We start from the raw sequence: 24,504 nt of genomic DNA, 5'->3' as shown, positions 1-24,504 counted from the left end.
AGGAATTCTGAGAGTTGAAGTCCACGAGTCATAAAAGAGCCAAGGTTGACTACCCCTGGTGTAAGCAATAAAAGATTGGACTCAACTGGATTTATTGTCTTTGGGGCTTGGCCTGATATACAAATGTAAATCTTCTTAGAAGAAGTAATTGGTTTTTTTTCTTACCATTTCTAACAATTATATTGGAAAGATATGTCATTGTGGATCCTTCAGCCAAAATGCTCATTAAAAACCCCCAGGGATGGTTATTTGACCTGTATACAGTGGTGGGATTCAGCCGGTTCGCACTGGTTCAGGAGAACCGGTAACTAAATTTACCTGAATTCGGAGAACTGGCTGGCTTCTGGAAGTCCAATCTAGGCCTCGGAGGCCTCCCAGGCCTAGAACGGCCGACCAGAAGTGCATGGATACCACTTCCGGAAGTCCGTTCTAGGCATCGGAGGCCTGGAGGAGGCCTAGAACGGCCCATTGGAAGTGCGTTGATGCCACTTCCGGAAGTCTGTTCTAGGTATCGGAGGCCTGGAGGAGGCCTAGAACGGCCCATTGGAAGTGCGTTGATGCCACTTCCGGAAGTCTGTTCTAGACATCGGAGGCCTGGAGGAGGCCTCCTAGGCCTAGAACGGCCCACCGGAAGTGCATGAATGGCCCACCGGAAGTCTATTCTAGGCATCGGAGGCCCAGGCCTGCATCACATAATAGAACCGATTGTTCAGGTATTTGAATCCCACCACTGCCTATATATAAGGCAAAGAAAGTGTTTACTGTGTTATGATAATATTTAATATCTAGAGGAAGAACTTCCGTTTGAGATTTTGTCATCCAGCTTTGTGATGGCATTTCATCTTGCTTTCACCTTGCCTTTCTTCATATATACTGGCTTTTTTTCTATTTTTCTGCTAATATATTTGGATTCTCAGAAGTGAAGCCAAAGAGAATTTCATGTTAATCCAAATAACAGTTTTATATGAATTGTTCTAATCTAATGGATCATTTCCTTCTTGTTTGTCTTTTTACATACATGCTAACTATTAACATGACTTTGGTATTGCAACAGTTTCTGTTTTCTCAGCATTAATTTTAGATTTAGAAGTTATGTTATACAACAGGCTAACTAATAGAAGATATTCTCAAGGTGACATTAATATAAACTTCTTTTTATTGTCTTCATAAAACTGATTGATCAATAATCTCCAACTTCCTAATTATTATTTTCAACTCCTGATGTTTAAATACGTACAAATAGGCATGAGACTATCTAGTGGAGATCTACCCATTAGAAAAACTTGTCATATATGTTTTTTCCTTCCAAGATAATGGCCTCTCTGTCCAATATATGTTTCTAATTATTCATAAGTGCATCTTTTTTTCTATTTTGAAACATATTTAGCAGTATATATGTGCAGTTTTCTATAGAGCAAGATGGTTTAATTTATGCAACAGTCTTCATTTTTTTCAGAGATCCTGCAGTTATAATGAAAACCTTTGTTATTACTTTGGATATTTACCTACAATTGCAAATTTTCAGGATTTGCTTTTGGCAATGCTTACTTTGAATGCAGCTGTTTGTTTCATTGTCAGAGATTAGAAGCATAAACTTATTTCTGGTGAAAATTGGCAAACCTAGAAACCAATTTTCATCAGTTCATGAAAAGGTAAGCTGGAAACAGGTCTCAAAAATCTGGCCAATAAAGCCATTTAAACTAGTGTGTTTTTAAAAATCTGGACCCATTCCTCGATTTCATGGAAAAGCTGATTTCTCAAATACCTAGGAATAATTAAAGCAATTTTATATGCTAAATTTTGCAGCTATGTGATTTAAAACTAATAACTTTGTCTCTGTGGTGGTCTATGTTGTATAGTAAAAAACATTAAAATAGAATTGACAAATATTTATTATTTCAAATGCTTCCAAACATTGCAGGTGGTGGTTGCAAATGGGAATGTTTTTTTCTGTACTCTTCTGCTCTGTGCCTAGATCAAGGATTAATGTAATCCTATTGATCTGTGTTGGTTGCAATGTTATACTCTGGGTTCCTTCCTCCCTCTCACATGATTCATTCTGTCAAAAGCATATCTCAATAGCTTGTATGTGTTTTTCTGCATTTGGGTGAATGCATGGGTGATATGATGGAATTTCCCATGTTTAAGATTGCTATTTTGCAATTGACTTTTTGTTAGCTATAAATTATAAATTATAATTGCACTGAATGTTCTATTGTTGGTGCACAGAATGTATATTCATGAAAAATATGATTGCGTCACATGAAGTATTTTACATAAGAAACTTTGGTTTGGGGAAGGAACTTTGCTTATATTAATACTGCTACATTTATGTGGCTTTTTAGAGAGTGAATAGACTTGAACTTTAGCTTTGATACTTCCATGTAAATAGAATACGTGTATGTTGTACTGTATATTGAACAGAGAAAAATTAAAGTTCTAAAATAACTTTATACAATTATGATTGCATGAACTTCAGATTATGGGATTGACTGGCAGATAATGAAGATTACATTGAATAGATAATCCAGAAAAAATATTTTACAGTTCAATCCCTATGCCAAATAAGTTTTATTCCTGATTTTGTTTGGAAACTCAAAACTGAAAATTAAGAGTTTCCATTCTTAGACTATGCATAAAAGAACATGCTATCACTTGTGTCTGCGAGGGGAACATATGTGATGGAATTCCAACATATATTTCTTAACCATCATCACTTCCACTCTTCCCATTGTGCTGAAATAGAAAGTTGCTATATTTACTTCAGTGGGTTCTTCCTCTTCTTCCTGATATCTTCATCTCTTCGAGGGCTTCTGTTCTTTGTATTGTTGTTGCTTTCTTTTTTTATCATTGAAAATGATCTCCATTAGATTTACATCTCTATACTTTACAATGGTGGAAATTATTATGCTCTTCTCTATCTTTGCATTGCCACAAGGAAAGACTAAGACTTGGCATTTGAACAAAAATAACTGTGGAAATGTGATCCTTGAATTAGCTTCCTGTTTGAAAATTCCATTATCAAAATTATGAAGCTTCAATTCAAGAATGCTGGATATCCCATTTTATTTCTGAATTGACAATAGAAATGCAAATTCTTATCATCCTTTAATATAACCATGATGAAATTAGATTTGTTTGAGAAGCAAAACATCTGGATTTAAAGATAACCCAGTTCAACTTACTATGTTTATTACTTGGATTCCCTTTCCAACCCCCAAATCTTTATTTTGGGTTCATAACGTTTGTATTGTTAGTGTGTAATCCATCTTGTCTTAGGATACTTCCAAAATAAAATATGTATGAGTATATTATTTGAAAACCAACAACAGCAATGCTGTTTAAGGACACAGGAAGTAGCCCTTTATCATCTTCTATGAGGACGTTGTATTGATCGAAGATACAACACATATTCAACACTATAGTTATTCTGCCATCATTACAGCTGAAGAAAATTCAAATCATGGAAAGCATCATGGAAATTCTAGTCAAGATCAGCAAATCACTGAAGATTTTCCATTATGGTGGCCACCTGAAGAACCTAAAGAAATGCAGAATACAACCTCCAGCGAGGGTAAACTTTTGAAACATTTTAGTCAATCATAGTCTCTTGCTTTTTTTCAAAATGTCTGGCCAAAAATGTGGTTTCCCTGGGAAAAAAAATATGGCATATATTCTTCATGAGTGCTGCTTGAATAGTTCTGGTATTGGTGCATTAGAAACATGAACTGTAATACCGGTAGCCAAGTAACCAGCTATGTCATATAGAAGTCTGTTGTTTGGACCTAAATGAAACTGTTTCTTTAAGAGCATACTACTTAAGTATGGTTTAAGGGCATGCTATTTTAGGAATTAATCTATGTGCCGACATGTACAAAAGCTAATGGGCATATCTCTTGCATATATAGTATGGAAAGACATATGATTGCTTCAACTGAAATTATAGTGCAGGGGCATTGCTTGTTAATAAACAGTCAATTTCTAAACAGTTAATTGTTTTAAACCAGTTTTAATCTTCCTTTCAGTTTACTTTTAAAAATAAAATGTGTCATATAATTTACACACAGATAAGACCCTGTAAACATTTCCTTTTTAACATGTAAGTCAAAAGCTCATATCCTCAGGTCCTACACCAATATTGTTTATCTAAGTGCATTGTAAATTATAACTATTCAAAGCAGCCCATTTCTATAAGAGTTACAATTTAAAGGAAAAAAAAACTTGACGACATGACAAAGAAAAGTCTTATATGAGCTGGTTCCTTAATGGATTTAAACTGTTCTGTATAATTGGAGAAAAACAAAATATTTCTAAAGTTCTGCATTGTGCTTCTCCATTCATTTGGGAAGTTTTCCTCCACATTTTATCAGCTGAATATTTACTGTGCTATCAATAAATGGTTGTAGAATGTGTTATTCTCCCTCTGGATCACAGTCACATCAATCCATCCAAGTCTTAGTATGGATCTGCAGTTTTCTGGACATATACTTTCTAGAACAGGGGTGTCAAACTGCCGGCCTGTGGGCTGGACACGTCATGTGGCAGCCACGCCCACCCCATTCCCGGCAATGGCAAAACCGGCCCGATACGTTGTGTGACGTCACGTGACGTCGCAATTTTGACATGCCTGTTCTAGAATATGAAATGATTGTCATGCTCTGGATATGATTCAGTAGGATCAGACCCTTTTTAGCAAGATTCATTTTGGAAAACGAATGCTGGATCAACATTATCAGGAGGAAGAAATGTATGTTTCTCTGAAATACTCTATCTTCACAGAGAGAACAGTTTGTACATACTTATCCCCTGATATAAACTTTTTTTTAGAAACACAGTTGGTTGCCATTTTATGATTTTAGCTGACATTCAGTATATTGTGAGGGATTTGTGGGGGGGGTGTTGTATTTATAATTGACTTTTTGTATGCTGCCCATGTTATAAATATATGTCTTCCAGAAAAGAACTGAAATATATATTTAAAAGGCAACATGGGGCTTTAGCAAGAGAAAGCTGGCTGCAGTAAGCGTATTGATATTTTGATATGAATACCTGGTTGCAAAATACATGAGTAGGATGCCAAAGGTGAACAGTGTTTGCTTTTCATATTGTCCTATTTCTCCTTGAAACATGTACTCAGAAAACCAAATTACAGTTGTATCGTTCATAACTGATACACAACATGGATACTCATTGAAATGAAGTGTAAGAATAAATATAGGCACCAGAATATAAAATAGAGAGGAAAGAACTTACACTTAACCATTTCCCAATTTTGATAATTAGTTCAAAGCATGCAGTTCAAGTGTAAATGCCAGGTTGGTGATGAGTTGAAATGAATTGCAAAGACTTTAACATTCCTTTCTGCAGCTTAATCAAGAATTGTTAGTTTACTTAATAAAAATACTGCAAACTTATTTACCTGTTTTCCAACCAGATATCAGTGACAGTATTTCCACAGTTAACATATCAATTCAGTTGACTGTTGGTTGACTCCTTTTGTATCTTTGATTCAGTACTGATTTAGGGATTTGTAGCATAAGCTTTAGGATAACTATGTTATCTTAAAAGATGTGCATAATATTAAATTTCATAATAGTACCAGAAGGAGTCTTTGATTACTAAGTTTATTACTTTTTTAGTTTATTATCTCAGTATTGTAATTTAAGAGTAAAAAAGTTATTCTGTTCAGTTTCATTCAAATTCATTCAGAAAATTCAAATTAAATCACCTCTAATTATTTGGAATAAAAATATATTATCATATTAATGCATTTAAAATAATCACGGCTTTTTCATAACTTGCTAGTACATTCTCCTGATTGGATTTGTTGCAGGAAATTTTTGTTCTTTGCCTATACATAGATTTTATTCCTTGCTCTATGATTTTGCATAACTTTAGCAGGCCCAGTGAATCTGGGAGATGTGCGTTTGCTGAATAGTTTCTTGAGTCAGCTCAGAATGTAATATAGTTCCTATTGTGCTATTATTTCTATATTAATTAGCTTTATGTGAGAATACAATGCTTCCATTCCATTCCCTGCTTTCCAAGTAAATTCATATTCAGATTCCACTTACGTTCTTCCAAAGAAGTCTCCCCCCCCATTTTATGGGAGAGATCCTTTTAAAAATTAGAATTAGGATTACATTTGTGATTTGAAACAGTTTCTTAAGTACCTCATATTTCATTGAAATGTTGCAGTTGCTGAAGTAAAAATGATTCTGTATGTGTTTACTAGCACAACCTGTTTTGCCTTCCTTAAATCACAATCAGAGGGCACAATCCAGATTCTATCACTCATTTAAAGTGAACTTGTTTGTTGTTGTTTTTTGAATTCACACACATACACAGAGAGACACAGAGAGAAATAGAGAGAGAGAGCACAATGGAACTGAAATTAGATAACCCATTCTTCATATCTTATTGACTATTCCAGTCAGTGAAGCAAGAGCATATTAATGATATAGGCAACAGAGAAATGAATAACTGGATGAAAATATACAAATCTTACTGTAAGTTTACATCAATAAATCAATAGATCAGAGTTTTGAAGATGATGATGGTGGTGGTGATGATGATGACGAAGAAGGGTCTGGGCAAAAAAATCCTGAAACAGTTCTTGAGTGGGACAACAGTGGTGATAAGGAACTTCAGTCATCAAATACCAGTAAGAACTAATCCCTATCGTGCATTGTATTATAGAAAATAATTAAGCCATTATAAAGATGCAAAATGTCATTTATATGTAGGCTTAAATCTTCAATAGTATAGTATTTGTATTGATCTACAAAAGAATATTTTATCTGAGATAGATAGTAGTAAATAATAGCAAAATTGCAGTTTCAACTGCGGATGATTTTGCTCTGTATTTCTCTGCATGAACTATTTTGCATAGCTGGCAGTGGCTTTTGCATTGGAAAATGTCTGTCTTGGCTAATGCTGGAAATGGAATCGGAAGGGGCCAAATTCTGAGCTGCCTTATCTGCTTTCCATTGATGTCTGTTTTATACTTTCACTTGGCAAATCCAAAATTAAATGTCAAATTGGTAAACATCTATGTTCTTTGACAAGTTTAGCTTTGGTTTTGGTGGTGGTTATTATGGTGCTTCAAAGTTCTCTACGCATAAATCTGAATAAATTTCTTTCTTGTTAATTGCTATCTTTTTCTATTTTAATTCATTTTGTTATACCTATGCTACTGTTGGGGAGCAGGTGGCATTGGTGATGGAACTACATGATTAATGCACATTAGCATTATATGGAGAAGTTAAAATATGAGAACATATTGAAAAGGCGTTACCTTTTATTCTTTTTATTCTACATTTCACAACATGACTGATTCTGTTCCTATAGCAACTATTTGCCAGATGAAAACTTTCCTCTTACGTAGTTCCAGGCCAAAAAAAATCTTTACCTGTATAGATGTTGTGGACCATGAAACTATTCAAGGTTCAGAAGCTTTTTTTAATGTTAGTGTTACACTTACATGCTTGGGGTTGTTGACTCAAACCTAACTTCCTTTAATGTAGAACCAGTTTGATGTAGTGGTTAAGGCATCAGACTACAAACTACCCACAGTGAATGCTTTCAACTTAGGAAGAAGATATTGCTTGTTCTTTTACGTCTGATTATTTCATCTGTCTGTACCAGAAATAGTGCATTTCTGATGAGACCGTCATGCTTGGGGGCTCACGTATGCACATTTGTCAAGTACATGAAAGTATATATATGATCTGTACTTTTTAAAACCTGTATCTTAACATGTACAGTTACATTATTCTCTAAAATAGCTTAAGCCCAAGTGCTAGTTGATGATGGGATTCCAAATATTCAACCCATTGTCAATTGAACCATTGTCACAACAGCTGTGAACTCCAGCAGAGATGTCAAACAAGAAGAATCAGCCCATGGTATATTGCTACCTGCTGTACATTCTGGAAGGGACAGTGAAGTCAGATACTCAACAAATGACACAAGAGCGGATGTCCTACCTGGAATTGTTCCTCTAGGTGATGATGAACAATATTCAACCACTACCGGTATGAGGAATTAAGCATGATAGTGAACATATTTTTCATTTATATTAGTTTGAAATAGAATTTCTTTCCCCAATATCAAAACTCAGAATGTAGTTAGTAGTTGGAAGTATTGCTATTTTTAACTGGAGTATGCAGGTAATACATTGTGCTTACTTCAAACAGGAAAATAGACTCAAACATATAGAGACATTTTCCAAATGTGTTTGCTTTATCTACCAAAACTATGATATTGAAGATGTAAATATTATGCAGCTTTGGTGAAGCCAGAGTCTCGGCACTTTAACGTTATTTCAGGCTCCAGAGTTTTGTGAAAGTTACTGAAATGCCAAATTGGAGCATTACTCTGTCCAGGATTAAAACTGTGCTTCCTAAACCTGGGTAAATTATTTAGAAGTGGATTTTCTTTGGGTAACGACCCACAAACCCATTTCCCAATCACAACAGGGAAATTTACAGTAAATTGACTTAGAGTGTTTTACCTACATTGGGTAAAAAGGACTTTTGATAAGTTGTTTTGTATGATCAAGGAAAATGTTTTGGAAGTACTGGTTTAAACCATTTCGCAAACAAATACTTGGGTAATAATAGTTGCTTTTTATCTAAAGGCATACTTTTGCCAACATTAGAACAAGAGAAATAGATTGCATTTGTATGCTGATAGACAAACTTGTTGTACAGTTGCAGCTTTATTTCTTATTAAAAGTATTGACATCTTCTCTTGAAGATGGGAAGATCTATCTTACTGCACGGGGCTTTTTGTGGGCTTTCTCTTTTGAGTTATCAATTACAATTTTTTCTCACTATCTAAAGCTTTTTCTCTTAGATTTAGTAATCATAATGTGTAACGCATTATGTTTTCTGCTAAATGATTTAATAAATTGACAATAAAGGATAAATCTGGTAGTGTGGCTTCAGTATTTCATAGTATTTCTACTTTAATTTCCTTGGATTTATACAGCAGCACCTTTAGAACTGAATAAGCTTAATTGTCTGAACTTCATCCAGGCAATGAATGCCATCCAAAATAAGCTTTTGAGCTGAAAATGTAAATCTGGACTATGTCTCTGAAGTGAGTGTCCAAAATATTTCAAGAAAGAAAATGTCCAAATAAAAGAAGAAAAGGAAGGAAAAGGATCATGTTCTTGGACTTAAGATGCTACTGTGAATCCAGATGGTACAAAGCCTTTGCATCTATCAAACACATTTGATAGATCAGATAAGGGTGCAAGCTGCTATCACATTTTTTCTGCCTCTATTGCTGTTACATTCCTTCTACTATTGTTTCTGGTGTCTGGGGCATCTCTGGAAAATCAACCATTTCTGAAAATTGTGGTGATGATTCTGGGACCTGTGAATTCAACAATACTTTCCAAAATTTTATCTACTTTCCTCTTCCTCTGCCTAACGCACATAAATGAAAGTGCAAGCCATGTATACTTTAACAAGATAATCTGGATGGTTATTCAGCAAACATAGTAATGGAATTGATTCAAAACATCATCATAACAGCTATGTCCTCCAGTGATGATTTCTTCAAGCAGGAAGACTCAAAGCAGCCTCAACTGGCGAGTGCATTTCCTGAACTGGAAATTGAAGACACAATATCCCCTGCAATCAACACTTCAGACATGTTACATCCAGAATTTTCCACTTCTGATGAAAATGAAAATACCCTGGAAAAAGACCCTTTTCATCATCCAGGTAACAATATGAATACTTCCATTACAGAGCCAACTTTCTCTTTAAAATAGCTGCATTTGTTTTCTCATCCAAGTTTCTAAACAAAAGATGTTACCCTTCCACACAAGGTATAAATAAGAACTGAGTTTTGCTTTTTTTCCCCCTCAATTCACTCCGATTATTTTAGAGTTGATTTAGACAGCAGTTTACACTTTTAAATAGTGACTGACTCTTCAGCAAGTTATTATGTGAAAATATATTTACATAGTTACTTTGCAAAGGCATTAGGCTTAGAAATATACTAGATACATGAAATTGGCTTCCGAACATAATTACTCTCTCAGAATCTATATTCTGTATTTCTCTGTAAATTCACCTGTGAATTTACTAACGTCTTAGAACAGGTTTGCAGTACTAATTTATAAGGAGCAATAAGGTTCATTGCAGGTAGCAAGGCTCTTCCTTTGATATCTGACATATCTTTGGCTGACCTGGAAAGTCACATAGGGAACATGAGTCAGTGGTTTGATGTAATAAAAGGCTTCAGATGTGAGAATAGAGGGTTATAGACTTTACTGTGTGAACAGGTCTCTGCTGCACGCAGCGCAGTGATTCATGCCCATTTGCAATTATTTGTACTGCATGCTGCATACAATTTGATTGAAGTAAAACCTTGGAATTTAGGGGATTTGAACCTTCTGAAATCACTGAAACTAGTTGGTTGCTTAAATTTGATTAATAGAAAAAGCAAATATTTTGATTTAGTTCTGTTGCCATATAATTTGGGAAATTCTACTTCATGCAGTTACTTACTTTAATTCTGGCAGAAAATTTGTGAAATACACTGAACCCAAGACATCTTAATAACCTTGGCAGCTTGTTGATATTAAGAGATCTAACATGCAAGCAAACTTTTGTATATGCTCTTTTTAAACTGAGCTAGAAAGCCTAAATGCATATTTGTTTGTTAAAAGCGCCCTCAGATCTTTGGATCTGAGACACCATCAACTGAATACATGAATAGTCAAAATTTATTCCTGCCTTATTTACCATAACTGCAACAGTTACATTCTTCAATGGAAGTGTTGAACATGAAGAAGGACATCAACATCAGCCATCAGCTGTTGATACAGTTTCACACAGGAGTCAAAGTTCTGTCACAAACAGGACAGTCCATGATATCGTACAAGTACTTGTGCCTCCAAGGGACAACTATTATGAAAATGCATCTTCGCAGTCAGGTATTGGCAGTTTAACTGTCTATAATAATGTTACTGTGTGGCATATAAAATTATTTCCAATGATGTGTCCATTAACAGCATCCATTGGTTCCACTGTGGGCATCCTCTAAAATCTGTTGCATGAAAGGAAATGCTATTGTACAAATGGAAATTTGAAATTTCCTTTATTTTGGTTCTGGCGGTTAGGAAAAGTGGACCATGTTTATTGACTAAAAATGGAGTTCTTTGGGGTAATTATATGTGTCAGTGATGTTCATTCTTCTGGATAAGTTCTTTATTTTCTTAATCATGCTGTTCTGCTTCTCATAATTTTTATACAATAGATAGAGCTAGGTGAAAAGAATTAAGAAGAAAAATTGTGTGAATATAGTCTTAACATAGTTGAAAGCACTGTTACAAAAGGTCTGTTTCTCATGACCTGTTGATGTCAACACTTGTCTAAATAGGTGGATACCTTGTCTACATTTTAAAAGCATAGCTAGAATAGAAATCAGCTGAAATAACTTTTCAGATGAAAATGGCCATGAAAAAGGAAAGGTTAAAAAAATTACATTTTCTCTTTTTGTTGTTGTTGTTGTTGTTGCTCTAGAGCAGTGGTGGCGAACCTATGGCACAGGTGCCAGAGGCGGCACTCAGAGCTCTCTCTGTGGGCACATGCGCCGTCGCCCCAGTCCTAGGCCTTCAGCTGGGTTTTATAAAACCTTTTCGCTTTAGGCCTCTGCCGCCGTGTACAAAAAAAAAAAAAGGTTCAATCAAACAGTCAATTTCAACTTCTTGTGGGGAAAAAAAAGATCTTGCAAAGCTGGAATTGATTGATTGAACTTTTTAGTCCCACCCAGTCTGCCGTTACCATCGCAGCCACGCCCAGCCAATTGGCCACACTCAGCCAATGGCCACGCCCATCCGGCACCCGACGATGCATAAGTGAGTTTTGGGTTGCAGTTTGGGCACTCGGTCTCTAAAAGGTTCGCCATCACTGCTCTAGAGTTTATTATACTTTCCCAAGTTCTTGTATAGTTATTCTTTGCTTAATGACCACAATTGGGATGAGCAACTCAGTCACTAAGCAGTGAGATTCTTAAGTGAGTCATTTGTAGTTGTTAAGTGAAGACATCACATGACTGAATTTTGTCTTTACTTCCGGCTTCTCTATTGACTGTGCTTGTTGGAAGCTGGCTGTGATGTGCACAAATGGCAATCATGTGATCATTGGATCCTGTGACAATTGTTAATGCCTGCCAGTTTTAAACTGCCCAGATAGCAACCCCATGATTGTACGTATGAGAACAGGTCATAAAGTTAGTTTTTCAATACCATCCTAACTTCAAACAGTCACTAAACGGGGTAGATATTAATTGAGGACTACCTGCACAATATAACATTCCTCTTTTTAATTCTAGCAGGAAAGGGACTTATTCCACAGCAGTATTTGTTCTGCTGTCAAGAAAGAAAAGAACATGAATTTTTCTAGCTGAATTAGGCACTGTAGATATAGGTATAATATACTTCATTGGCTTGAGGGTTGGACACAACTAAATGACGACGACAACAACAATACTTTATATTGAGACCCAGTTTGATCTCGTGGTTAAGGTTTCAGGCTAGAAAGCAGAAACTATGACTTCTAATCCTACATTAGTCACAAAGCCAGAGGGGTAACCTTGGGCCAGTCACTTTTTCTCAGCCCTAGGAAGCAGGCAATGGCAAAACACTTCTGAAAAACCTTGCCAAGAAAACTACAGAGACTTCTTCAATCAGTTTCCAGGAATCGGACATGATTGAATGGAAGGAAGAAAAAAACTTATTTCATACAATGTATAAACATTTTAACTCCACTAAAACAGTTTTAAGATATTCTTGGTTTTATCTTTCTATTTATAACTATGTAAAAGAGCAACTGGAAAAGTAGCTCTGAAAAGTGTTTAAAACTGACCCAGCCATCTTTGTAACAGCAGTAGTTTCCAGTGTTAGTACTGATTCCGAAGTTCCTACTCATCATTCAATATTGCACCTAGAGGATAGTGAAGAAAAACATCACACAAACACATCTAGAGAGCAATTGCTGCCTGGAATTCTTCATCCAACTGCAAGTAAGCATGACAATAAACTTTCACATACAGGTATTAGCAATATTTTTTAATTTTTGTTTTCTATTATTTTTCTGGTTGAGTTGGGTTATTGCTTTAAAAACGTAGAATGTGAGGCCATTAACTATTGTTCCACATGGATTGTAAATTATTATCAATAAAACTTTCTCATATATGATCAATACATAATGTGAGAATAAATCCTACCTGTATAGGGATAGATTGTATTTGTACATTAGAAGACAATATATTCTATTTACTTCAGATAAATTCATAAATTAAATTTAGAAAAATTGACAGAATTGATTTTCTCTGGAAAATTTCTCCCAAAAAATTTAGTAGATATTACCTGGTTCATATTTCTGAACTAGGTAAGAGATTACTTAATCTATTGTAAATAATAAGTAATATGCTATCAAGAGAATTGATTTTGAAATCAATTGTTGCAGCAACTGTAGTCTCCAAGGAAAAAGGAAAAGACAACGAAACCACACAAAATCCATTATTTTATGACATCCATCCAGGACTGGACAATAAAAATGATCTTCCTGAAAACAAAACTAGGGATGATTTTCAGTCTGAAATTATTCAGATTGAAAGAAAGCCTGAATTGGAAACAACTCAGACAGGTATTTCTCAGAAAATACAATTTTAATCAGCTTATTCTGCCATGTTTGTGGTCTTTCTCAAAAAAGAAAAAAAATCCATAAATATATTATATGGTATTTCAACATATAATCTGTATAAAAATACAGCCAAAAAGTATGTGAGAAATGATGCTGAATAGCTCTTAAACTGATCATCAATTCCTCAAGGTTTACGAGAGGACATATAATTTCCATATCAGTTTATGGAAGAATGCTAATTCACTTCATTTGTTTAGGTGATGAAAATAGGCACTTGAAAATGAATGCTGTGAATACTTCATTAGCCATGTTCCATCATCATAATCCCAAATTAGGGAAATATTAATACTTTTAAATTAAAATATATGTGTCAACCAGTATAAGACAGAAGTAATGTATTGTATATATGTTTTAGAATTTTATTTAATGAAAGTCACTCCTATGTTGTTTCAAATCAATTCAATAATATTGTAATAGCTGTGATTTCCACGAAAGCTGGTGATTATGAGGATTCTACCCAAGATTCATTGATTAAAGAAGATCCTGATTTGAATGAGAAACTTCATCATCCTACAAATTCATCAATAAACAATTTGATACCTGGAATTAGTAATCTCCCAGATAATGTGCAAGAAAATAAAACATCACATACAGGTACTAGGAAGAAAAAGAATTAATTTTCTCTATATTGCCATTCTAGATCAATTAAATAATAGCCTAAATTAATTCTGCTAAAATCCTTCAGGACATGGAAGACACTTATGCAGTGGGTGGAATAGTTTTAAGTGGCATCACATTTACACAAAACTCTATTGTTGAAACTGTTGTAGTCTTTAATAATTGTTACATGAAGCATTTATACATGTAAAATTGGCATGAGGTTTGAAAATAGTCTACATACTTGTAATGATATATGGCAGAGGTGTCAAACTCGCAACATCACGTGACGTGTTGCGACATATCGCAACTTTTTTCCCATTGCCGGCAATGGGGGTGCGGTTTCACCATAACGCATCCGGCCCATGGGCTGGCAGTTTGACACCCCGATATATGGTGTTGCATACAAAGTTCAAATCTTTAGTATGAAAGTTAGTAGGCTACCATTTTGTAGTTTTAGTTTTTCCTGCTTTAGTTAAGGATTAAATTCATATGGCTACATTTTCATAGTGGTTATCTACTCGAATATTAATACAGTGATTAAAAAATAGTGCTGCCTACTATAAACAATGTAGGACGTGATTGTGCAGCTGGGATATTTAAAAATTACCTAACCATCATTATAACAATTGTGAGAATCAATGAAAATACCAGTCATGAAGATACTACTCATAATCAAGTAATACATAATGTGTATGATGAATGGAATAAAGAAGATAAAAATCTCACAAACACCACAAAAGTCACAGGAGCAGTACGTGTTATTCCATCAACTGGACAGTAGTGCAGCAAAAACCTTTTATATGGGTAATAATGGTTAATATTCTTCCAACTACAGTGGTCCTTGGCAGTGGTGGGATTCAAATATGCGAACAACCGGTTCTCTGTGTGGATGCCACTTCTGAAAGTCCATTCTGGGCCTGGGCAACAAAAAATTAGTTACCGGTTCCGCTGAAGTGGTGCGAACCGGCTGAATCCCACCACTGGTCCTTGGGGATATATTACATCGAGTGAATCATTGGATTCTTATTTTTAGTCAGTAAATATAATTGACCAGATGGCAAACATGCTCAAAAGCTCTTCTTTTAAAAAAAAAAAAGTACAGAAAATATGAATGAAGTAGAAATTTTGGGCAGTGATTATTTGGGTGGGAATTCATTTGGACAATGCACAGATTAAAATTTTAAATATCCAAATCTAAGTTCATCATTGGTTCATCAAACAGTTGCCATACTCAAGGATTTTGAAGATTCAGCTCAATCACCATTGCCTCCTATTTACCAGCCAGACTGGTTCAGTGAAGAAAAACCTACTAATACTTCCAGTAATGGCACGGAAATCAGTAAACAGCATGAAAATGAACATCATTCTTATGAAGGTATTGCTGTGAATAATATTGTCCTTTCATAGTGATGCATGGATGAAGTATGGTTTCATAGTACCTACAGTATATATATATATATATATTTCATTATTACAACTCCTGAAAAGGTTTTCATATTAGACTAGTATTCATATCATAATTCAAATAATATATACCAACTTGCTGAATATTTCTACACTGATTTGTTTTGTTCTTAAGCTGATTTTATATGGTATAATTTCATTGTGATTCTATATAAATCCTCATTCTGTATAAGCCTTGAATCAAAAAATACTTTCTGAATCTTAGTCTTATGATATACTTTTTGATATTTTTATTATTTTATTCAGTATATGGTGATCTGTGTTTTTTCTAATTTTCCAAAGGCATCCAGTGATTATTTCTGTGATAACAAATTGGTTGGAAACTTGCAGTGGGTGTGCAAAATGATGGTTAGATTTAGGATATAATATTACCAAAGCAAGAATAGAAATAGTGATGGGGAAAAGGGGGGGGGGGGACCTTTAAAAATCCCAATTTTAAGTGACAATTGTTGTCCTTCCCTGTGAATTATTTTGTTGTCTGTTAAAAGTGCGTAACAATAAATATGGAAAATCTGCGTACCGAATTTACTACCCATAACCACTAATAATCTTTGGTGGACACAGGAAAGAAAAGAGAGAGGACCCAATAGGAGTTCATTAGAATGGGACTTGCTGTTAGAATTACAGTGTGCTTTTTTGTATGCCTGAATTATAACCAGTATTCTATTGTTCTGCACGAAATAAAATATTGGGCCTATGCTGCCAAGGGAATGAAAATGCAGCTAATAGTTTTGTTTCATTCTCCATTGCTTTATCATTGCCATAGATGTGGGCTTTTATGGGACCAAAGAAGATTCAACCCCAGAACCAGTGAGGCAATGGGTTAGTGAAGACATGTATACTACAAAAGCCACAATGGATGTCTTATTTTCCGGAATTGTTCCTCGAAGAGGAATAAATCAAAAAAATAAAACTGATCATACAGGTATCCACTAGAATGGTGGTGGGATCTTTTTTACCCCTCTATTAGGTGAGATAATCTTCTGTTTTTAATTTCCGTGTCTATTTTAGGCAGGTAAAAAAAAAAAGCGTCTAAGAACACTTTATGAGGTATGTCACTTTCCATTGGATAGAATGAGTTGTCTGGAAAGCAGAGTTTTTGTTTAACCCAGGTTCACTCATAGTCTCAACGGTTCTATTTATTTCTGTAAGTTATGCAGCCAGCAATCTTTGTTTTAGGTATTTCTAGTGCTCAAATACATAAATAAAAGCTGATTCTTATATCCTCTTTTCATTTGTAAATTTCAGCCTACTGTATCATTAGCGTTATACAGGTTATTTGGTGAAAATAATTAATCGGCTGAGGGGTCCTTGGTGCTCTCTGGTGCTTTGCTAGCACTGATGATGCTACCTGCCCTGGGTAATGAAATGTCTGCAACAAAACAACCAAGCTCAGAGAGCAACAAGGACCCCTCATTTCAACCCTGAGCTACAAATATTCTCCTTTATTGGTAATTAATTTGTAGCATGATGATGATGATGATGATAAGAAAAATAACTATGAAATCAACATCTGAAACTAGTGAACCAATGGCCTTTTAAAAGTGTAATTAGGGTTTGAAATTACTAACTCAAGATCTTCAATAATATAGATGTTTATATAATGTAGTATTTCATTGAAATTTGTTTTCTATGTGGAAGAATAGTAGCTGCATAAGTATGTTCATACCAGAATGCATGTGATTGTTATGAATGCAATAGGCATGGTCGTTCTGGTGGCTCTTGGCCAATAAGATCATAAGAATCACATGTTGGTGAAGCATTCAAAGTTCAGTGCCCATTCTGGATTAAAATAACTTTACATTTGGCATCATGAGGAAATGAGCTACATTTTCCTGATGTATACATTTTGAAAAGCATGTATCGTATGTACTTAAAACTCGTTTTTAAAATGATTTAGGTAATTTTTATGCAATATTGTGTAGAACTGCATTTAATATTGGAATCTATAAATTTCATTTTCTAAGCCATTTATTTTGCTCTCAAGTCACACTATTTAGGTCTGTTCACAGTTATGACTTTATTTTGCTTTCCATTCTGCCTAGTGATATCTTTAAATGTTTTTTTTTAAGTTAGCATGACTAGCAGATTTCATGTACCAGAGGATATTTGTTGATAATGTAATAAGATGGCATTTTTTGGAGTCCTGTTTATAATTGGGTTGTTTCCTGCTATCATTACAGTTCTTTTTTTAAAATGGCATTTAGATTAGAGTATGCATAACTTTGCTAATAAGAGGAGATGTATTTATTGTGCATACTACTTTGTTGTTCCAATTACATGTCAAGGTTTCCTCAAACAACTAGTAGAGCCGATACATAGAATATCTATCTGTGGAGATAAAATGTTGAATGAAACTCAGATATTCCTTGAGGTATGGCCACAATTGAGCCCAAGATTTATGTTGCTAAGTGAAATATTTGTTAACTTGAGTTTTGCCCCATTTGACAATCTTTTTTTCCACAATTGTTAAGTGAATCATTGCAAATGCTAAGTTAGTAACATTGTTATTAAGTGAATCTGGCTTCCCCATTGATTTTGCTTGTCAGAAGGTCATAAAAGCTGATCACATGACTCTGGGACACTGCAACCATCATAAATATGAACCAGTTGCCAAGCATCCAAATTTTGATCATGTGACCATGGGGATGCTGCAGTGGTTGTAAGTGTGAAAAGTGGTCATAAGTCACTTTTTTCAGTGCCGTTGTAACTTTGAACAGTCACTAAATGAACTTTTGTAAGTTGAGGACTATATTGTGTTTACCTTCTTAAAAAGAAATAAAATGAAAATACAATGGACTGCAGTAGCTTTTAGCATCAATTACTATAGTCTGGTGTTATTACATTTATTACAAGTAAAACTATATGAACTTTCTTCATATATGTTTATGTCTGTACACGCATAAAAGTGACTTTGCTTGCTAGTGTAAGGTAGGAGATGGACCTTATGCTGAGCATTATTGGAAGCATTTCTTTCTTTTTTCCCCTTGTCCCTCATCTGCTTCTTGGTCCATCATCCTGCACGCATTGTAACAGGCCACAACCTTTGCCAGTAAAAAAAGAGAGAATGTCTGTTATATTTCATCTCTTCTTTTCCACTTTTTAAACTTGAAGAAGTAGGAATTTGGTGGGAAAAGTTTTGATCCTATATATATCCTGCTCATAATTGATTTAACTATTGTTACCCCAGTTGTGGCCTCCAGTGATGGAGACAAAAATGAAACATCAGATCTTGGTCCAGAGTGGCATCCTACATGGACCAGGGATGATGAAAATCTTGTAAATAACAGTCAAGATCCTATAAACAGACATCCACCTTCCACTGACAGTAAGACCTATGATATATATTCCTATAAATTTAACATTTATTTTTGCATTTTGTAAGCGTTCTTATCTCATAATTTATGAATCTGGGCGACCTATCAATAAAAATAAAAAGAGAAATTATGAGGAAAGCAGTGCGGCATTCTTGATTTTCAATGGAAATCTTACTACAAACAAAACCTTCTCTCTGGTGTATTGCTTCATATAAAAATATATGGTTGGAATGTTGTCCACCAGGAGGTGTGTGATTCTCTATGAAATTTCTTTAACTTTGCGGCTAGAGTGATAATTTTTCTATCTTTCCTCACTGGAATATTCTTTTCTGATTTCTGAAGAATAAGTAATTACTGTAGTATCACTTTGAACATAATTGCATGCACAAAATTAATTTCTAATGTTTTACAATTGACTATTGTTTGTAAATACGATTATATATAACTGATTTTGGCTGAAACTAGGGAATTTTCATAGATTCTCACTTAAAATAATAAAATACTGTAATTTGCAGGTTTTTACAGTCTTACATGAGAACACCAAAATCTCATAAAATTTTGCTATTGCTCCATGAGCTCTGAGAAGATGTAATAAAATTGCATGATATTTCACACATTTTTGATTTTTGGGAGTGGGACACTCAGGGTCAGAAAGATTGTCAATTTTCAGTCTAAAAGCTGTACAAGAGAATAATTTGAAAAAGCAGGCAGATTGTTTAAATATATTTGCTACCTTAATTAGAACTTTAAATGCATCTTCTGTCATTGTTTACCAGTCTTTAGATTATGCCATGTTAATAAACCAGTTGACATCAAATAGGTCAGCCTTGATATCAGCAAGTGAGGTTCCAAATTGATAGCAGCAGCTACATCTGATACTCCTCTGAGTATCACCTGAAATTTGTTCAGCTCCTGCTTAAGAGGAAATGGGGCTTTCCAGATATTCCAATTTTACACTTTAAAAACCTTATGAGCTTTGTATAAATACTTCAGATAGCTCCTGCAGTATTTGCTCTGCTGTTTATTCTAGAACACGGGTATCAAACTCGATTGCATCACGTGACATATTGTGATGTATCGTAATGGTTTTTTTGCCTTTGCGGAGCCGGGGTGGGCATGGCCTGTGTGTGACGCATCTGGCCCACGGGCTGCCAGTTTGACACCCCTGTTCTAGAACAGGGGTCCCCAACCCTTGGTCTGTGGACCAGCACCAGTCCGTAGCATGCCAGCAAGCGGGCCGCCCAAACAAGCAAAGCTCCATCCTCGGGATGCAGGCAGTATTCAAAACCACATCCCCTCTGGTCCTCAGAAAAGAAATTCTCCATGGCACCAGTCCCTGGTACCCAAAAGATTGGGGACCTCTGTTCTAGAACATGTAGCAGTAGATTCTCCTGTAGACTGACTTTTTCTATCAGAAATTTTGATTAGAGTAAAAGCACTATGCCTCCTAATAAAATTCCACAGCAGATCAACACTTAAAAAGGCCTCCTTTTCCATCATCTTCTGATGTGCCTGCTCAGATCTCAGTGCAAGGAAGTGTTAGATCCTTTCAGTGCAAAAAAGGCATTTTTAAGATATCCATGGTAACCCTTAAGACCGAGAGACATAAAAGGAGCTTGATCAGGTTGGAATCCTGAATGTTTATAATAGTATGACCATTAAAAGCTGCTACCCTGTATATCTGATTTTGATCTTTCCATTAGCACAGAATACTTAAACTATTTTTGTTATATAATAATAATTTAAATTTGATGGGTTTCTAGCAACATCTTAGAATGTGAGCTATCAATGTAGAAATAAACAGAATTTATACTAATTATAGGCCTGTTTTTGAGAATATAGCTATTGTGAATTGAATGTGAATTTATAATCATGAATCCTAGAGTAGACACTATACAGTTTTCTTAATATGATATAGACTATATTTTGCTGGATAAATTCTTTCCAAATTCACGAATCACTTTGAGTATTTCATTTCTAATCTTTCTAATCAGCCCTGTGTCGTCTTTGTTGATTCCTTTTGATTTGCTCATAATCTGGTAGCCATTAGGAATTGTCTGAATTAGGTATATTGCAACATATGCTCACTGTCACACTTATGCTGTATTGTACCCTTGTGTTCAAATGCCAATACTTTATTTTTTATCCTTTGTATTCATTTAAATCACCAATTTTTATTGTTCCTAATACAAACCAGCAGGACCTATTGGAAAGGTGGGGGCAAGCATAGTTGTATAATATTAGAAATATCAATTTTTGAAAGGAATGTCTTTTACTTATTTGCACCTGGCATTTAACTATACTCTCCAATTCAAATCAGTCTGGATATTTCTGCCTACAAAAGACATGCTGAAGTAAACTGAAACATTATTATGCTTTGTGATATTTCCCTGGCATAGTACAACTCTCCCACATCTTCTGAAAGAAAAGAAAGCTTTTTGTGGGCTTTGTGTGAAATAATGATTCCTGTTTGGGTAAAGAAAAAGCCAAAAAAACCAATCTATCTCCCTAAGTAGTGATAGCTCATCAGTACTTATGGGAATTAAAGGTTTGTCATGAATGAAACACATCGGTCCATAGACGCCAATTAATTAATAACACGTTATTTTGTCCTCTGCAAATACAAAAGCAGACATTCCAGATATTGATAATGCAGAGATTAAAGCATGCCTTTTCTCTAGGTCCTGATCCAAACAAACACCCCAGTGTAGCGGGAGACAGAAATATGACACCTTTACCTGAAGGATCAGGAAAAAGTCAACCACGAACGAGTCGTATACCAGGTTTGTTTCTGTGATTTTATCATTGGTATTTATCATGAAGTCATACTGTGATGTTCCTGCATTTTTCTTGTTGTCATCTTTCGTGTTTAAAACATGCAAATGCCACTGTTAGGTATATACATTCTAATGATGTCATGTTATTGCACACATTTCATTTCTCCCCACCTCCACAGGTATACGCCCATGTCTTGGGATACATTGGAATTAAAGGTTCTCTGACACTTGGCTTAAATCATGAAAAATACTGCCAACAGAAAAAATAGCTCAATTATGCATATATTCAATAGTGTACAAACAAAGGGAAAATTCTGTTGAACTTCATTATAGAATGCCACAATTTCACTGGCATATAGGCACATAGTGTAATTTGGTAGAGTGTGGCATGGAATGGGTGAAATTATGACAACTGTAATCCAGATATAACTCCATGGCAAAGAAGTGAGATCTTATGGTTCAACTACATAATTGCTTTATTTCTTATACATTTTTTATCTGTGATATATGCAGTACCCAATAAGTGTTGTCCTATCTATCATAGAAAATGAATAACTGTTTAACTGTTTAACATAGCAATATTGATGCTAATCTGAATATTGAAAACTGCTTTTATTGAAGAATCGTTAACTTTATAATTTCAGATCTCTAATTTGTAAACCATATAATTTGATTACCAGCTTTGAAGCCAGATTAAAACAAGTTATGTAGTTCATTCTTAGATTATTATCCTTATAGTTTTTTTCCCACCCCATGCCATTTGACTATACAACTTTCTGGAAAATCTTACTGTGGCTAAAATAGTACAGAAACTATGAGATGTTTTTTTTAATCAGAGTTACATTTTGTTCCACACTCACAATTGTGGAAGTAACAGCAGCTGTCATTGTACCCTACCTCACATAGGACAATATAATAATGGATATAAATTATCAGCACAAATATCACTGTTTATATATAATTGTTGTTAAGAGTAGCTGGAACGTAACTTTCACTTATGTGAAAACAGATCATAAAGAATAGTTTTCTGTCAACTAAAAATAACAGTTCATGGACATTATTCTGAAGGAAGTAAAATTGGATATTAACGAGAATATGTCAGTTCTCTGGTCAGATAACAAAGTAGTGTTTTTTCTACCCACAGATTGGCTTATTGTAGTTGCTTCTCTTTTGGCCCTGGCATTGATTCTTGGTGTTTGCATTGCTGTAAACAGTCGAAGGAGGTAAGAAATTCTTTTGTAGTTTTCCATTTCTCAGTGCCAAAACTGTCTGTTGCTGAGATATTTTTAGGACTGGCAATTTTAGAGCATTCAAAAGAGACAGCAGTTCCTGCGTCACAAAGAACTTAATCAACAAGCACACTTGGAAGCTATAGACAACTGTTTTTAAACATATAATGCATCAAAAAGCTTACTATTTTATCTCCTAGTCCAGTGTTCATTGTAAGATATGTCCCTTTCCATGTCAATTCAAAAGTGGATTTTCAGCCTCAACATTTGTCATATAACTTTTCTCCTCTTCAATCAGAGCAAAGAGCCACCTTGAAGTTAGTTGCTGGGATTTACTCTGGATTATTTTGCCGAATAGTATTTGAAAATGACCACTTAGTTATAGTATACATAAAAAACAAGGTTATATTGAAGTAATTAGATAGCTGGATGGTATTTCTCACATGAAATGTTTGCCTGGAGATTAATTACTAGCTTTGTAGTTAAGAACCAGCATATTTCCTGCTTGTTCAGCTTTTCTGTAACATAATTCCTTAATTTAAGTGTTGCTCCTCACTAATCTATATTAAATCTTGATGCTATTGTTTTTGTAATAAGGAACATTTTGCTAATTTTTAAAGAAATATTTTTTAAAGCTGATCAATGATAATCAAGTGCAGATAGCATCCTCTGTGGTTTAATTCTGCAGAAAAATATTCAGGAAATTTTCAGTTAAGAATTCTAAAGGATTTTAGTAGTAATTTTAATTTGTAACATTTCTCATAGAGGATATATATGTCTTTATTTGGAACCTGCAAAAAACATTCATTGCAAATTCAATTTGTATTTTTCTATGAGTAGCATCTGGTTTTCAGTGGTAATGTCAATGTTACTGACTCCAAAGTTAGTGAAGAAATACTCCATTTGATGAACTGATCAGAAGATGTTACTGAGCTTTCCAAAATTTTCTACAAAATTGGATTGGTGGGAGGAGAATTTAAGAGTTTTCTTTTAAAGAAATGGGGATGGATGTATTCTAAAATGAAACATTTTTTCCAGAATACATCGGACACAACCCTATCATAGAATGCCAAAGTTAATTCTCTTTTAATATATGAAGCACATATCAATTTTTCTTTAATGTCTATTATCCCAGTCTAAGAAGTGTTGTTGTTTTTTACCAAACATCTCAGTTTAATGAAGGGGCAAGATTTTACAGTTTCATTGGAAAACTACATATAGGCCTGCTTCAAATTCTAGGGCTAAATACTAAGTTCCAGGCTGCCCCCAAATGCCCTCATTTCAGCTATCTTCTGTTTCTGCAATATTTAAAACCAGATATGCAAATGAAAGGGAAAGGAGATTCATAGGTCAGTATTCCCATCTCTGAATGTTACATGAACCAACC

General features: G+C 34.7%; 1 protein-coding gene across 1 annotated transcript in view; it reads left to right on the top strand.

Moving 5' to 3' along the window:
- The window catches only part of CD44 (CD44 molecule (Indian blood group)), a 78,510-nt gene that overhangs the window by 51,477 nt on the left and 2,529 nt on the right, over positions 1-24,504 (top strand). The window contains exons 7-20 of the mRNA XM_029284747.1: positions 3,446-3,574; positions 6,536-6,664; positions 7,863-8,036; positions 9,546-9,737; positions 10,781-10,957; positions 12,910-13,092; positions 13,494-13,673; positions 14,148-14,324; positions 15,553-15,705; positions 16,561-16,719; positions 16,806-16,809; positions 18,932-19,122; positions 21,793-21,894; positions 23,033-23,111. Of these exons, the coding sequence (XP_029140580.1) occupies positions 3,446-3,574; positions 6,536-6,664; positions 7,863-8,036; positions 9,546-9,737; positions 10,781-10,957; positions 12,910-13,092; positions 13,494-13,673; positions 14,148-14,324; positions 15,553-15,705; positions 16,561-16,719; positions 16,806-16,809; positions 18,932-19,122; positions 21,793-21,894; positions 23,033-23,111 (2,029 nt within the window). The remainder of the gene's footprint in view (positions 1-3,445; positions 3,575-6,535; positions 6,665-7,862; positions 8,037-9,545; positions 9,738-10,780; positions 10,958-12,909; positions 13,093-13,493; positions 13,674-14,147; positions 14,325-15,552; positions 15,706-16,560; positions 16,720-16,805; positions 16,810-18,931; positions 19,123-21,792; positions 21,895-23,032; positions 23,112-24,504) is intronic.

This window comes from Protobothrops mucrosquamatus, unplaced genomic scaffold, assembly GCF_001527695.2.
Source record: "Protobothrops mucrosquamatus isolate PMUCROS unplaced genomic scaffold, P.Mucros_1.0 scaffold891, whole genome shotgun sequence".
NCBI classification, from domain to species: Eukaryota; Metazoa; Chordata; class Lepidosauria; order Squamata; family Viperidae; genus Protobothrops; species Protobothrops mucrosquamatus.
This window is presented reverse-complemented; position numbering and strand designations above follow the sequence as displayed.